This window comes from Acanthaster planci, linkage group LG02, assembly GCF_054643075.1.
Source record: "Acanthaster planci isolate LZ-2023a linkage group LG02, COTS_SCS, whole genome shotgun sequence".
Taxonomy (NCBI): domain Eukaryota; kingdom Metazoa; phylum Echinodermata; class Asteroidea; order Valvatida; family Acanthasteridae; genus Acanthaster; species Acanthaster planci.
This window is the reverse complement of record NC_141778.1, coordinates 35,799,053-35,814,649: the sequence shown is the minus strand read 5'-3', so window position 1 is coordinate 35,814,649 and position 15,597 is coordinate 35,799,053. Positions and strand designations below refer to the sequence as shown.

At 42.8% G+C, this 15,597-nt stretch overlaps 2 protein-coding genes across 4 annotated transcripts in view; one reads left to right on the top strand and one right to left on the bottom strand.

Moving 5' to 3' along the window:
* The window catches only part of ofd1 (OFD1 centriole and centriolar satellite protein), a 197,881-nt gene that overhangs the window by 5,189 nt on the left and 177,095 nt on the right, over positions 1-15,597 (bottom strand). For 2 of the 3 annotated variants that reach the window (XR_015424317.1, XR_015424318.1), the window contains one exon: positions 4,816-4,931. The gene's annotated coding sequence lies outside the window, so the exon portion shown is untranslated. Of the gene's footprint in view, positions 1-3,318; positions 3,631-4,815; positions 4,932-15,597 lie in introns of all 3 variants that reach the window. The other variant, XR_015424319.1, reaches the window with a different exon arrangement.
* On the top strand, positions 1,702-2,628 carry LOC147800201 (uncharacterized). The gene is made up of 2 exons (XM_087132623.1): positions 1,702-2,021; positions 2,069-2,628. Exons 1-2 carry the CDS (start codon positions 1,727-1,729, stop codon positions 2,626-2,628), a joined length of 855 nt encoding a protein of 284 aa, XP_086988749.1. The 5' UTR covers positions 1,702-1,726.

Sequence of the window (15,597 nt, the reverse complement as noted above, 5' to 3'; positions counted from 1 at the left end):
ATAAACATCATCGAATACAATTTCTGAAGCAAATTAAACACATACATACTGACGGTGTTGGCACTGATCTTTTGCAAGACAGATTTTCCTAAACTTGTCAGTATTCTCATCAGTCCTAAATGTATTTCCTTTTAAAGCAACCTTTTAATGTTCGGTATGGAGAACTCGGGAGCCAAGGAGAATGTTCAGTATACCCCAATGTTTGGTACATAGGTGTTCAGAATAGCTAGGGGATCCCCTCCGCAGCCAGCGATCAGCCCACATCCTCCAAGCATCTAGCCTCTCTCTCCTGCGACTCCAGATCTCAAGCACCCGATCCCAGCTAGCTGCACTAGACAAGCAGATAGCCAGCACCCGCCAGATCCTCCAAAGCACGACCCAACCGAGAGACTTCCCCAAGATCCAAACCCTAACCGATGCGTCCAGCCACCACATCTACAAGACCACTCGCCGCAAGCAGATCAAGAAGTTCTCCAAACTCTGCCTGACACGCCCCCTCCGGAATAGGCGATGCTCTATATCTCCCTTTCCATCCCTCCCAAGTCGTACAATAGGATCTTCTATATCCTTACGTACGCACAGCCCCAAGCCCCACCTCCGCTCTCAGCAAGCCTTCAACAAGAAGACAGTGGTGAACCTCAGCCAGAGATCGCTCTCAAGCACCGAGAGCAAAGTCCTGTCTTTAGGCATGAACTTTGCCCTCCCGCCGAAGACGATCCCGGTTGAGGACATCATCCAGTCAACGGAGCCAGCGCTACAACACCTCAGCAAAACCGAAGCAGACGACGTCCGCATCCAGCTCTACCAAGCCCTCAAGCAAGCCAAGACACCCAAGACCAACATCTCAAGACAGGAACTCGCTGCAATCAAGAATCTGCGCCAAGACAAGTCGATCCACATCCTGCCGGCAGACAAAGGTAACGCAACAGTAGTCATGGACAAGGTCGATTACGACAGGAAGGTCACAGACATTCTCTCTACCCCCCCTACCGTCCCCTCCGGAAGGACCCCACGCCAGCTATTGAGCGTAAGATTGCCACCAAACTATTGGCTCTCCAGCGTTCTGAGGCTATCCCTCTCTCGTTGTACAGACAACTGAGACCCTCTAGCTCCACTTGCCCCCGGTTCTTTGGCCAGCCCAAGATCCACAAGCCCGACATTCCACTCCGTCCCATTGTAGCCTCACGAGGAGGTCCTACCTACGACACTGCGAAGCATCTCACTAACATTCTCAAACCCTTGGTGGGTAACACCCCTCATCATGTGACCAACTCAGACCAATTCGTCCAACACATCCAGAACCTCAACCTACAGCCCAGCGATATCATGGTCAGTTTTGATGTCGTTTCCCTCTTCACCAACGTCCCCACAGGCGAGGCCTGCCTCATTGCCAAAGAACGTCTACAAAATGATCCCACTCTCTGTGAGCGCACAGCCCTCTCCCCCGACCAAATCCATGACCTGTTGCTAACCTGCGTATCGTCGACTAGCTTCAGATGGAGAGACAAGTTCTTCGAGCAGTCGGCTGGGATCTCCTCTATCCCCAGTCCTAGCTGACATGTTCATGGAGGACTTCGAGACCACGGCACTACTCTCCGCAGATCATCGTCCGAGCACCTGGCTTCGCTACGTAGACGACACCTTCATCATCTGGCCGCATGGACCCCATCACCTCCAGTCATTCCTGAACCATCTGAACGACCTGCATCCCAGCATTAAGTTCACGATGGAACAGGAGGAGGGGAACTCCATTCCCTTCCTTGACGTCAAGGTCCATCGACGGGCAGATGGTACCCTCGGGCACTCCGTCTACCGCAAGCCCACCCACACAGACCGGTACCTCCACAGCTCATCGTTCCATCATCCCAGGGTGAAGTCCTCAGTCAACCGAACCCTGGTGCAACGAGCGTATAAGATCTGCGACCAAGAGCACCTACAACATGAACTCCAGCACATATCAACGGCACTCCAATTAAACGGATACCATCACCGTCAAGTCAAAACCCAAGACCACCCCGGCTGTCGGGTCTCCTATACCCAAAGCCACCCCCAAACTATAAGGCCATAGTCAACCTCCCATACTTAGGTAGTACTTCACACAAAATCCAACGAATCCTCAATCAAGCCAGCATCAAGGTGTACCACTCCTCGACCAAGAAACTACAAGCCAGCCTGCAGACCCACAAGGACAAGCAAGAACACAAGACCAAGGCTCGAGTGTATAGGATCCCCTGTGAATGTGGGCAGGTGTACATCGGCGAGACTGGCAGAGATCTCTCCACCAGACTCAAAGAACACATTGCCCACGGACGCAGAGGAGACTATGACAAATCTGCCATTGTCAAACACTCACACGCCAAGGACCACATCATCAACTGGAAAGACGCAGAACTCATTGTCCCTGTCAACAGATGGCACCCAAGACGCATCAGAGAAGCCATCGAGATCTACAAGCACAACACAGTACCCCAAGACATCGGTTTCAACATTAGCAACATCTGGCGCCCCCCACTCCCCCTACAGACCAATGGGTCACCTATACCCACGGTCCACAGTCCTCCACCCACGGCACCCACGGCAACAATGACATGCTTCACTGAGCCCACCAACAGTAACCCACAAGATTAGGATCCAACCACCAGCCAAGCTGTTCCGCATCAACGAGGTTCCACTGCACTGAATCCTCTCCACCGGTACTTAAGCCCCACACACCCCAGAGTTCGGCACTCTTTCTCCTGAAGACGAACAGAGCACACTATTCGAAACGTCGAGTGAACCCCGGTTCTTTTCAGAACCACACACACTCAAAGAGAGAATTTGATTACATGGTGTCACCGCAAACTTCACATAGTTAGTACTTTCGCCATGCATAGCCTCAAGTCTTACAGAATAGCAGTATTGGGCTGAATCACTTAAACTATTCAAGAACTTTACAGCACTGGAACTTAACAAACAGCTGAATTTTTGTGTATAACGTTCACTGCAGTCATTTAAACAAATTTATATTCGTAATGAAAATGCAACATGAAGTAATTGATGCAAAATGAACAAAATCTCAATTAACTACACTTCGACAAAGTTAGGAAATTCCAATTGATGCAGGTCAACTTTGAAAAAAGTATTCAGAGGGAGCTTCTTGAACAACAGCAGGCAATTTGTCTCAAAAATGATGAATCCATCAAGACATAAGGAATGACAAGATGGAAGCACTTTTAAATCTCTACCGGTAAATCTCAAATTAATAACACGTCATCACAAATCATCATATCCAATGCCAGCTGGTCTTCCTCTGACGACTTCAACTCTCTGACTGTCTACCTCTGCCATTAGCTTGTCCACCTCTGCTGACATCAGCCTGTACGCCTCCACTGTCAATGTGGTCACCTCTGCTGATGTCAGCCTGTATACCTCCACTGTCAGCGTGACCACCTCTGCCGACCTTAGCACATCTACATTGTATTTCTGCTGACATCGTCCAGTCTACCTCTACTGTCAGCGTATCCACTTCGGCCGACATCGGCCAGTCTACCTCTGTCAACCTAAGCACCGATGCTAACTTCAGCCTGTCAATATCTTCAGCCAATCTCTAACGACTTCAGGCTGTCTACCTGTGTGCTTTTTTGACTCTCCCTTTATGCAACAAAGGTACGTGTAAACAGGAAGATATTATTGTTTTACTAGAGAATCTGCAAAACCAAACTTTTACTTTCACCACTTGAAACTTTCAAGTTTAAAATAAACTTTAAACTTTCTATGTGAATTATGAAAAGATGCATAATTGAGCTGAGAATGAAGCAAGGAAATATTCAAAGAATAGGTTTTAGTACAATGACAGGTTTACATGACACAAGTACATGTACATTCGAAAGCACTGACAGTCTTGGCCTTATTGCACGTTGATAACAAACCCAAAGACCAGAACAATGAATACTGAATAAACATTGTAAGGAAAATAGGGCTGGTAGTTCAGTCAGTTTGTTATCCATTGTATTTCATTTATTTCAAATTTTGCTCTGGCCGGAAGGGGAATACTGACAAAGTTCCCAACAGGAACATTTCATACAATATGCATACTCGTCTTCAAGTGTCAAATAATACCTAAAATGTCTGTCAAACGTGACAGTTACATGTACTTTCAGCCAACACATCCAATGAAAATAACTATCCCCTGTGACAAGGAATATTACTGTAAGACTTGAGCAATGTGCCAACATCTTCCTATCCAAATTGTCTTTACATGTATTGATACATGTCACATAAGTGTAATGCAGCCCTACTGTACTGTACACAGCACTGACAGAGCAAGCTCCAAGTGTCAAAGTTCAGTTTTTGGCACAGGTTTAGCCAAAACATTGCACTTGCACTAGTAATTTTTAAAGTGAATCTCTTGTTATTACTGAATCTAAGATGGAGGATATAATACGGCACAGATGTCAATTTTCCTGTGCACTATGCTGCTGGATCTGAACGTATTAATCAGACCTGTATGCGTGGAAGTTACAAGGCAGTTTAATTCACAATGGTCGCATGGTGCTCAATACAAGTTTTCATGCTGCTGGGTTCATACATGTACAACGGACAAAAACATTATTACAAAATAATCCCAATTTCAGAAGAACCGAATGTGATAAAAAGTTGCACAGATCACAATATTTTCAATGAAAACATTGATGTTTTTATGACACGGTTTTGCTTTTAGATGACTGTAGATCACTGCAGGGAAAAATCAGTGGTGTGGGTTTATGGAATTGTTCCCTACCGGTACCTTGTTCATAAATTTGAGCTTCTCAAGTTCAGGATACGAAAGAGACTTACCAAACTGCAGAGAGCACAGAAACTTCACAATTCCTGAGTTACATCAAATTGATGATTTGAGACATGACGTACACGTACAGTACATGTAAGGCTGCATGCTGAATTGTAAATAGCACCTGGGAAGAAAATGTCGAAATGGAAAATGCCAAAAATTAACTAAAAGAAACATCTGCACTGCATGAAATGTATCAAGCAACACGCTTGGAAGTGTATTGAAATGTATGACATCATGGTCTGGTCATCGCCAGACTGAAACAACAGTAGTAGATGTACGTACATGTACCGGTATGGTACATGTACGTGTACATTTACGTACAAGCCACATACACGTACATGTATGTGTATACTTGTTTGGTGTAAGACTCCTTCATTGAATAATTTTACTGTCAACCTCTACATATGGTACATGTACATACATGTCAATGTATACCCATGTGAGCTCTTTTTGTTTCACACGGGATCTGGATCTTGAATAGAAAATTACGACGCGCATCGCATTATGCAAGGTGCAAGCCTATTTCAAGGTAACGAACAAACTGACAAGATCTTTTGCATTCCCCAAAACATCGAAAAGTATGTCTCGTTTTCTCTAGGCCAGTTTCGATTTATAAACTAGTTTCATTTCATGGCAACGTCGCTAGACAGGCTTGTAAAAGCGTGTGGTGAGCAAAGCTCGCTTCTTTTGCAAAAGGGATCTGTCTCTACGAATGCATGGACTCGTTTGAAAAGTTTAACGAGATGCTGCTACCACCCTGAGTGCTTTTAATAGCATCAGTGAATCAGAATATACTCAACACCAACAAGTCTGGCAAAGCTTTACAAAATAGCGTCAGCAAATCAGAATACACCCAAGCACAACAAGCCTGGCAAAGCTTTACAAAAAAGCGCCAGTAAATCAGAATACACCCAAGAACAAGAAGTCTGGCAAAGCTTTACAAAATAGCGTCAGCAAATCATAATACACCCAAACACAACAAGTCTGGCAAAAGTTTACAAAATAGCGTCAGCGAATCAGAATACACCCAAGCACAACAAGTCTTGCAAAGCTTTACAAAATAGCGTCAGTGAATCAGAATACACCCAAGAACAACAAGTCTGGCAAAGCTTTACAAAATAGCGTCAGCGAATCAGAGTACACCCAAGCACAACAAGTCTTGCAAAGCTTTACAAAATAGCGTCAGTGAATCAGAATACACCCAAGAACAACAAGTCTGGCAAAGCTTTAAACTGTAAAACCCTCTGTGACTATGACAACCTTTATGTCAAAATAGAGAACTTACTTTCGGCACATGTGTTTCAAAACTTTAGAGACATGTCTTATAAAAACTATGGTCTCGATCCTGCCAACTATTACAGAGCTCCTGGATTTTTTTGGGATGCCTTGCTAAAACACACCAGTGAATAGCTCGAGTTATTTACAGACCCTGATGTTCATTTGCTTTTTTTGAAAATGCCAAACGCGGTGGCATCTCTAGTGTGAGAAGTGTATGCTATGCAAAAGCAAACAATGGATTTATTGAAGATTTTGATCCAGGTATGAAACCATCCACCTACGTGTACATCGCCTATCTCGATGCACGCAATCTCTATATGTGTGCTATATCTAAGCCGCTACCTTTGGCAAATTTTAAATGGATAAAATACCTACAGACCTAGAGCGCTATACAACTCAGCACATCTTAAATTTAGCAACCAATGATTACTACAGGTACATGCTCAAGGTGGATCTCAAGTACCCACAAGTGCTACATGATTCTGACAACGATTACCCCCTTGCGCCAGAAAACCTGGTTATACATGTACCTATAAAAAGCTATAGCGATTATCGAAAGAAATTACTCTACAAAAAATACAAAGCTGTAACAAGTTAATAGCGACGCTCGCAACAAAAGAAAAATATGTTTTGCACTATCGCATTTTGCAGCTATACATGTACTTACAACTCGGGCTGAAGACCAATAAAGTACACCTCGTGTTAAGATTTAGATAACAAGCGTGGATGAAAAGCTGTATCGCTAAAAATACCAAGCTGTGCATACAAGCAACCGCAGACTTTGAAAAAGACCTTTTTAAATTGGCCAACAATGCAGTTTTGGGTAAAACAATGGAGAATGTACGTCAACGTTGTAGCGCCAAGCTGATCAGGGAGGACAACAACGATGCTGAGCAATGTAAACGGCTGCCGGCTAAACCGAGTTTTAAAAGGCTGTGGGCTATTCGCGTTTTAAAAGCGTGAGGCCATTTCCAGAATGCAACACGTGTTATGTGGAACTTTTAAAACAAAAGTGGTGCTTAATAAGCCGATCTACTGTGGAGTGAACATCCATGATCTTCAATTTGTCAAAGATGTTAATGTTTAATTTTGTTACAACGCGTTGAAAGCTCGTTGTGGTGACCGTGTGGGGCTACTTTATACCGATACCGACAGTTTGCTGTGTGAGTTACAAACTAACGATCTCTACAAGGATCTAGTGCAGATCCAAGATCAACTTGACCAACTACCCAAAAGCTCATCCACTCGCAAGCATTGGGAAATTTTAAGACAAATTTGGTGGGCAAGTTTTATCAGAAGTTGTCCGTATCAGGCCCAAGAAGTATTCAATTTTAATAGGCGAGCACAGCTAGCACGTGCTCAAGAGGGGTCACTAAACTTGTTACCGATAGAGACCTAACACACGAATCTTATAAAGACTATCTCTTTAACAAATCTAAAATCATTAACGAGCAGCGACTAATTAAATCAGACAAAGATCCGCTAGATAGCAAGCGATACATTTTGTCCAACGGGATAGATACCCTAGCCTATGATCACTACATAACAACTCGCTCACTGTGCTCACTCACAACTCAAGCTCAAGCTTCAGCAGAAGCAGGCACTAACGCAGTGTCTTCGGGTACCACTTGAAGCTCTTCTCGCACAAAAGAACGCTTGGGCCTGTTAGTCAGGTAATACAGCGTTGGACCTGTTGTTACGTTTTACTGTTAATCTGTTTGAACTGACTCATATGCTTATCAATCTGATATATCTCTACACTCCAAATAGGATTGGTCGCTCTCCTAATTGTGCCACCTTCTTGTTTACCTGGGTAATACAAGTATCAGACCAGGGCATCTGGGGGAAGCTCTACCACTCTGCTCTTTAGGGTACAGCTGCCAACTGTTTTACTCGATCTAGCTTAATCACTTCCAAAGGACTTACATGTAGCTCACTTCCTTGCTCGTTCTCCGATCAACTGGGTTTTTCTTTGTTTAGAGCTTTCACGCGTCGGGGCAACCTTGTAACCCATTCCACATTTTGCTCACTTGGATTTAACATTTCTTGCGATCCCTTCTACAATCCCTTGCGATCGATGAACCCCTGGCTCACCTACTAGCACTTGGATGCCCTTCCTGAAGAGTACTTTTTTTAACTTGCCTTTAAATTCCAAAGCAGAGTCTACTTGTTCTTGCCGAGGGAACTTCAACAGAGATCTGTCATAAATTTATTTTACAGCATCTGCTGTAAAAGTTCTGCTTCTAATATCTAGAAGCCATGTCAACTACCATTAATGCCTATTTGTAAGTACGTCATTGCACACGATCCCAGGGCAAATACAACATGTCCATTTGGTGCGTGTCATTGGGTTTAGCAAACTATGTTTGTAAAGTTCACAGTCTAGGTATATACCCCTGAGCAGGTAGATAAATTTACCAAATGGCTTGTTTCGCTAACGAGGCTCTTACTACGCTCTTATCGACACCGGTTTTCTCGTGTTAAAGTCTCACAGCTCCCTCTCCTTTCCAATAACCTCTAAGGCTGTAGTAAACCTCTTTCAGCTAAACTTCTTTGACCTTCGTTTGCTCTTGAATCTCTCTCTTTTAAAAAGAAGGAAAAAGGTTGAAGTCAAAAGACCCCACTAAACTACCTTTCCCCAGTATCGATAAACGAGATAACCCAAAAGGGCACTTCCACCTGACACAAACACGAGCACACTTTATTTTGATTGTCGTTTGGTGTGTAAAAATCACTCGACGTGGGTTCTGGTGGAAGTCCCAAGTGGTTGGTACCAGTGATTTCACTGTATACCATCAACGCTTCATCCCAATTTTTAAAGGTTTGCTCTGAAGCTTTTTCTTTTTGAATGCACTTGTTGGAGAATATAACAAATCAGATACCCTCTGGAACATGGTCGGCATTGACCAACCAGTTAGAAGCTTGAAAGGCGAGTTCATCCTTTTCAAAGACCTCAAGGTCAAAAACCCCCAAAGTTTTTTCAACCAACACATCACTAACGGCAGAAGGCAACCCAACCGACTTTATTTGCAAGAACTGTACAAATACCAAGACTGGAACGAAGCTAGCAAGTCTTTGGTGACTCTCAAACAGAATCGGGTTGAGCGGTTACAAAAAGACCTCAACTTGGCGGGTGTTGATATGGCCGACTACCTGAAAGAAAAATACGGTTTGTGGCTTGATTTTAAAAGTACCGATGACAACATGGGTCACAGCAGTGGACGCAGAGTAGGCAACTCAGGTGGAATTATGATACAGATGATTTGAGAAGCAGAAACCTCGGGCGAACTACCTATGTATGTGATTCTCATCATAGTCGTTCAACTCACGATCGAAGATGGAAATTTTAAAATTTGAGTTACTGAGTTGTATTCTGTCAGAGTTTTTGGATGCATGACCAACACTTTAATCGTTGGAAAAACCGACTCGGGTAAAACCAAGTGGGTGTTGGACATGCTTGAAACCAGTTATCGGGGTTTTTTGAAGATAATCTGTCCCACGATATTTAAAAATAAAATGAATCTCAAAAGACTGTTTACTGATCCCCATGTATATCTCTGTGACATCGATTGAGAACATCTTGAGTTAAACGAAGCGATCGATCTGTTTCACGATGCCTTTGAGGGAATCAAAACTCTGTTTTGATCGACAACTGCAGTTCCGAACAGCAAGTTAAATATAGAAGAGCAGTAAAAATAACAGTACTTGTGCTCTCAGCAAGACAGCATTTTCTAACAGGCACTATCATCACTCGTGTTGGTTGTTGACACAGCAGAAATATAACTACAGCAGGTGTTGAAAGACTACAGAGAAAACACGTCTTGGGTAGTGTTGTTCTATTGCAAGGTTTGAGTCAGCTCTGATTAAGTGTTAGACGAGAACGACATTGTACCCGACGAACAACGTTCTCGGTTAAAGAGACATTTGAGAGAAGTGAAATTTTCCAAGTTGGTGTTAAAAACCGATCCAACTGTGAGTTGGTGTTTGTTGTAGGGTAGCTATACGGACAACTTGCAACAACTTGTAAGAAGATTTTAAAGTATTGCTGCAAATTAAATGTAGCTATGCTGCAAGACTTTTTAGAACTACTGTACATGTATGTTCAGGTAGTTATTGAACAAGTTAAAGCACAAGTTGGTGTTTGTTGTAACTTGTTGTAAACCACCTATAGGAGATCTTATAACAAACAGTTTTTTGTTACTGTAAATTAAAAGTAGCTATACTGCAATATGTTAAAGTAGTTTTTTATTCGCGGGTGTATTACACCCGCGAATATATACGCTTGAAAAAAAAATTTATAACAAAACCAACTTGCTCAGTCACATGTTAGAGCAATGTTTGAGCAAAATTAAGCAACATCTTATTGCGTCTTTTAAAAATGGAAGACCTCAATACGATTTCAAACCAGAAGCAAGTGCAGCGAGCTTGCAAAACTCACAACCCAACCATACCCAAACCATTAACTACAAAGACCGACTTTGTGCGATAGTAGCTTCGGGTGATTCCAATCAGTATCTTGGCAAGGAGTACTCAGTCAAAGAAATAGAAATTCTACCGCCTGCAGAACAAGAAAGACCGTATCAACTTTATTTGGCTACATTTGACAGGGAAGTCATCACAACGGTGGGTGAAAGTCTGTTGTCTTTTTACTCACGTTTACTTGGGGTATCACTACCCGTCAAGTTTATGACTTACAAAGTCATGTTAGATTCAGAGAAAGTGTTGAGCAGAGATCCAGAGCGAGATCGCATCATCAGTCAGAGCATGGGTGCCTTTCTCACAGAAGTTTGATATACATGTAGCTATGGATGTCACCTTCCCCGCTAGTTGGATCACTCATTACGACCAAACAACTTTATTTCAACAAAAAACGAGCAACGGAACCAAAACAGGAACCAAACCAGCAGAGCAGTCAGCTGAGCTTAGCTCGTGTGACCCAAGTGTGAAGCGAACAGCAGCACAACTGTTAAAAATAGAAGCAGGTATGCTCAAGGTAAAAAACTGGCCAAACATAATCGTAAAATGAAAGAGCAAAACTTGGCGTTGTTGAAAGAAAAAGAAGCGAGTGAGCAGCAACAGCAGCCAACAGCAGCTAGTCATGCTATTCCCTCATTAAACTGGTATCCTTGGTTGGTATTAGCAAGACTCGGTGTTCAACGCTTTTTAAAAAACAGCCCACAGGGCGCAATGCACAAACCAGTATAGGAGAGTAAGGTAGCAACCCCACCTCAAGTATCAAAACAGAGAGCTAACGATAAACCAGAAATTTTGGAAATGGAGTAATTTAAAACCAACTAAAAAACCCACAAACTTTTAACATTTTTTTATCTAGTTGGTATTATAAAACAACAAACAAGATGACAATAAACACAAATGATATCATCAACTTGCTTTACAACAGTGCAGTCATGAGCATGATTTTCACGAGATACGCAATGTTGGGTAAACAGCCACTGAAATGGAAGACACTCGATCTAGACCGATTGAGTTTGGAAGACATTGCAAAACTGACGGCGTTTGTAGCTGGTTCGACAGCAACCCAAGAGCGGTTGGTAGCAAAGGGATAAAATACCCATGGATGAGTTTGATCAATCAGGTGAAGAACAAGTAGACCCAGCAGAGCAGTTAGACACAGAACTAGAATGGGACAACAGCTTTGATACCATACAACAAACCACAGAAGAACACATTCCCACAATAGATCTCAGTGAAGACACCTTAAATCGAGGAAGAAACATATTTATAAATAATCCTGAAGTAGACCATTTCTATATATTTTAAACTTACCGGTATAACTGACCTAACAAGTCCTAAATAAGAAAATGTTGAATATCGTAAAGGTAAAGGCCTGTTTTATAAATCTGTCGGTAGTAATGGTGAAGTATTGCTAACTGATAAAAGCAAACCTCACATATTTGTAAGTCTAAATACAATAGCTAAGAATGCCAAAGAAGCCAGTTACCCAAACGGAGCAGATTTTATTCGAAACAAACTGGGTTTTCCTGATTATGGAAAAAAAATCAACAAGAACAATCGACCTTTGCTACCGTTGTAACTGAAAAAATCCTGTTACAAGAACTTCCCCAAGAAGCAGATCGAGTGAGTGATATCATAGAAGACCTTATCCAAGACAGAGAGGTGCAAACAGAAGGCTTAAACTTTAGAGAACTCGCCGCATTAGACAAATCGTTACAAACGGTAAAAGGAGCCCTTATATTAAACCAAGGCAAGTTGGAAGCGTTAGACAAAAAATACAGACCAAAAACGAATTACACCAAACGCAAGACCACCAGGAAATTAGAGAACACCTACATGTAAAAGATTTAGAGGGAGAAAGACAAGGTAGGCTAGAAGTCATAATCAGAGACACCGACTGCTTAAGAACTCAAATCAATTGCATCAAAGAAACGATCAAGCGGTGTTAGACAACGATCTGACTCTACGAGATAAAGTCTGTACACAGTTTTGAGAACAAGGTGTGACAATCATAAGTACCGGTTTATTGATGGCTTTTAGTTTAGTGATTTCAACAATTATGAGTTCTATCGTAGCTGGTATCAGAGCCGTAGGAGCTCCCGCACTAACTCCAACACCAGCACCCGCTCCTACACCAACCAAACCAGGTTTTAAAAATTGGATCCAAAAACAGCTGCAAAACTTGGATAACGTGTTAAAACAACTCAGTATGTCTGCACTAGGGGCTTTGCCTGGTATCATCGCGAGCATACTTTTTGGTTGTTTAATGTTACAAGTAAAGTTTTTGGTTGGGTAGCGGAGCATGTGTGGACTTTGTTTTTAATGGTAGGTGCTTTGGTGTGGGGTTATTTTGGTTTGGTTAAAAAGTAAAAAGTTAACACCCTCTCGCGATTGGACGAGGTGTTAAAGTTCTTTTAATCTTTTTTTTTTGTGAGCGGGTCAGCTCGCTAAATGCTATGCGCCCTTTGGGTTGCTCGCTTAGCATTTTGCACCCTTTGGGTTGCTCACTTAGCGCTTTGCACCCTATGGGCCACTGGCAAACCAAATCAAAGCCAGTGAAATCGCAACCACACCATGTGTCAGTTCTTTGTTTTTGTGAATGTCTAGCTGGATAGGAGTCTTGCTCTCGTTAGCAGCTTTGGGTTTGGTGTCTTTTGTAATGGGTGGTGTTGGTGGAGCCATTTGGTTTGGTTGCACTGCTGTTGAAATGGGTAGGCTTGTGCGGAACTCCCGGTTCCGAGTGGAATCGCGGTTCCAAAGAAATTTCAGAATTGGCGGCTCTGCTTTTGTGGAGAACCGGGTACCCACTATTGGCGGTTCCACCTTCAGACATGTCAGAAAGCTGACTCCAAACATCCCATCCGAGTCCAAGTCACCGCTAATGCAGGCCTACCACACCTGTAGTGACAACTCAGAACATCAGATCTGAGTGCGAGTTATCACTCCGGCCTCGTTCTAGTACCGTGCCTGCGTGTTGACACTAAAATGTTCATGTACATGTACAGTACTGTAAATGTACATTGTGTACTACAGTGTACTTACTGTTGCACAATGCCCGGGTGTGAAGGCTTGTTCTGTACATGTACATGTATAGTGCAGAACATGTACATGTTTCCACTTTGCAGCGTGGCAGTGCAGTTTCCATCAACTTGCCTTCCAATCAAGTAGTAGGCTACAGCATTCGGAATTTGGGAATGTGGCATCCAATCAAAAATGCTTCGTTTGGCCACTTGATCATCTCTTTGGCCTTGTATGGAACGTAAGTGCAGGGCTGGCATGCCAAACATTGGACTGAATATACATGTACATGAAGAATTGAATGTAGGGAGAATTTGGCATTGGCTAAGCCTACACAGCTCTCAGGTGATTCAGAAGTGTCAGAGACAAAATCAAAGGAACTCCATCAACAGTCTATCCTGGTAAGTTTGCTTTTAATTTTGTATGGAGATAAACCACCAATTAGACAAATTCATGACTAACTTTCATCCACCGACATTTTACTTCGGTATGTAAAAAACCCTTGTTATGTCGTACAAATAATGCAATGCCTATGCTATTTATGTATTATTTTCATTACTAACGGGCTACACGTACAATGTAAACTTGTAAAACTGTAAACCCGTCACACATGGCATAAATACACTTGATCAACTAATTTAAACTGAATAACAAAATTCAAAGTATTTTTATATTCTTGTGGGGAATTGTTGCCAATTGTTGACAGTACATGTGAGTCTATTCAAAACCTAACTTTATACTTCTTTTATTTTTGCACAGAGTCACGTTAGATCAGAGACACCAGATGCATCGACCTCAGAACGGCAAAAGCAGCTCACAGATGCAGTGGCCAAACACCTTGTCCGTGGCATGAAACCATTATATACAGTGGAGGAGCAGAGCTTCAAAGACATGCTTCAGGTGTTTGACCCACGCTACAAATGTCACGGAAGACGTTTTCTTCGGTATTGTTGCCTAAACTGTATGACAAGGTGAAGGAAGAGATTGTCTTTCCCGCTCTTAACAAGGCAAAATACATCTCCATTACCACTGACATGTGGACAAGTCAAACCTCAGACCAATACATTGGTGTGACGGCGCATCTTATCTCACCAGATTGGAAAATGGCAAGGCACACTATCGAGAACACCGAACTCCCTCCTCCACATGACAACACACACATCGCAGAGTCGTTGGACCACATCTTGGATCAGTGCTAAATCCCAATCACCAAGATCAGTGCAATAGTAACTGACAATGCATCAAACATAAAGGCTGTGTGTGAAGTAATGATGGTTTAGAACGTTCCCTGCTTTGGACACACCTTGAACCTTGTCGTAAAGGCAGGGTTGGCTTGCTGAAGTGTTCACAATACACTGGGAAGGTGTTCCAAATTGGTCGAGTTTGTAAGGCGCTCATCCAAGGCCAAGTACATGCTAACGGAGCAGCAGGAAGCATTGAATTTGCCACCTCACAAACTCATCCAAGACGTTGCCAAGATGGGGTTCAACCCATGACATGCTGGAACAACAACAGCCCATCTGCAACTTGCTGGTCGCCATGAAAAAGAAAGAACTGGACTTATCAAACCACAAAGTTGCCATAGTGGAATCACTAGTGACAATTCTTTGACCAATAAAACAGGTCACATAATCATTCTCTGGTGAGACCTACGTTACAGTGTCGGGTATCCTTCCCACTATTTGATATATCGAAAGGGTGCTGGAAGACAAAGAGTATGACATTCTGGAGATTCGACAGGTAAAAGCAACAATGGTACAGACGTTGGCAAGCTACTATATTGACAACGACACTTGCCAGTTTCTGTTGATGGCCTGTTTTTTTGGATGGACGATATAAGCACCTGCCGTTCATTCAAGGAGCAGGTGCGGCGGCTGTGAAAGGTGGCATTTAAGATATGGCTAAATGTTTTGCTACTGAGCTGATCACAGAAGAACAAGGAGAACACAACCTTCGAGCATATCCTGCCAAGAGCAATGGTGAAGGCGCTGATAAGAGAACTGACACTTCAACGA

Excerpts from the sequence above, each read along its gene's own strand:
- LOC147800201 (XM_087132623.1), top strand. The coding sequence starts at position 1,727 with ATGGAACAGGAGGAGGGGAACTCCATTCCCTTCCTTGACGTCAAGGTC. Across the intron at positions 2,022-2,068 it reads AACCCAAGACCACCCCGGCT|TCAACCTCCCATACTTAGGT; the intron begins GTCGGGTCTCCT and ends ATAAGGCCATAG.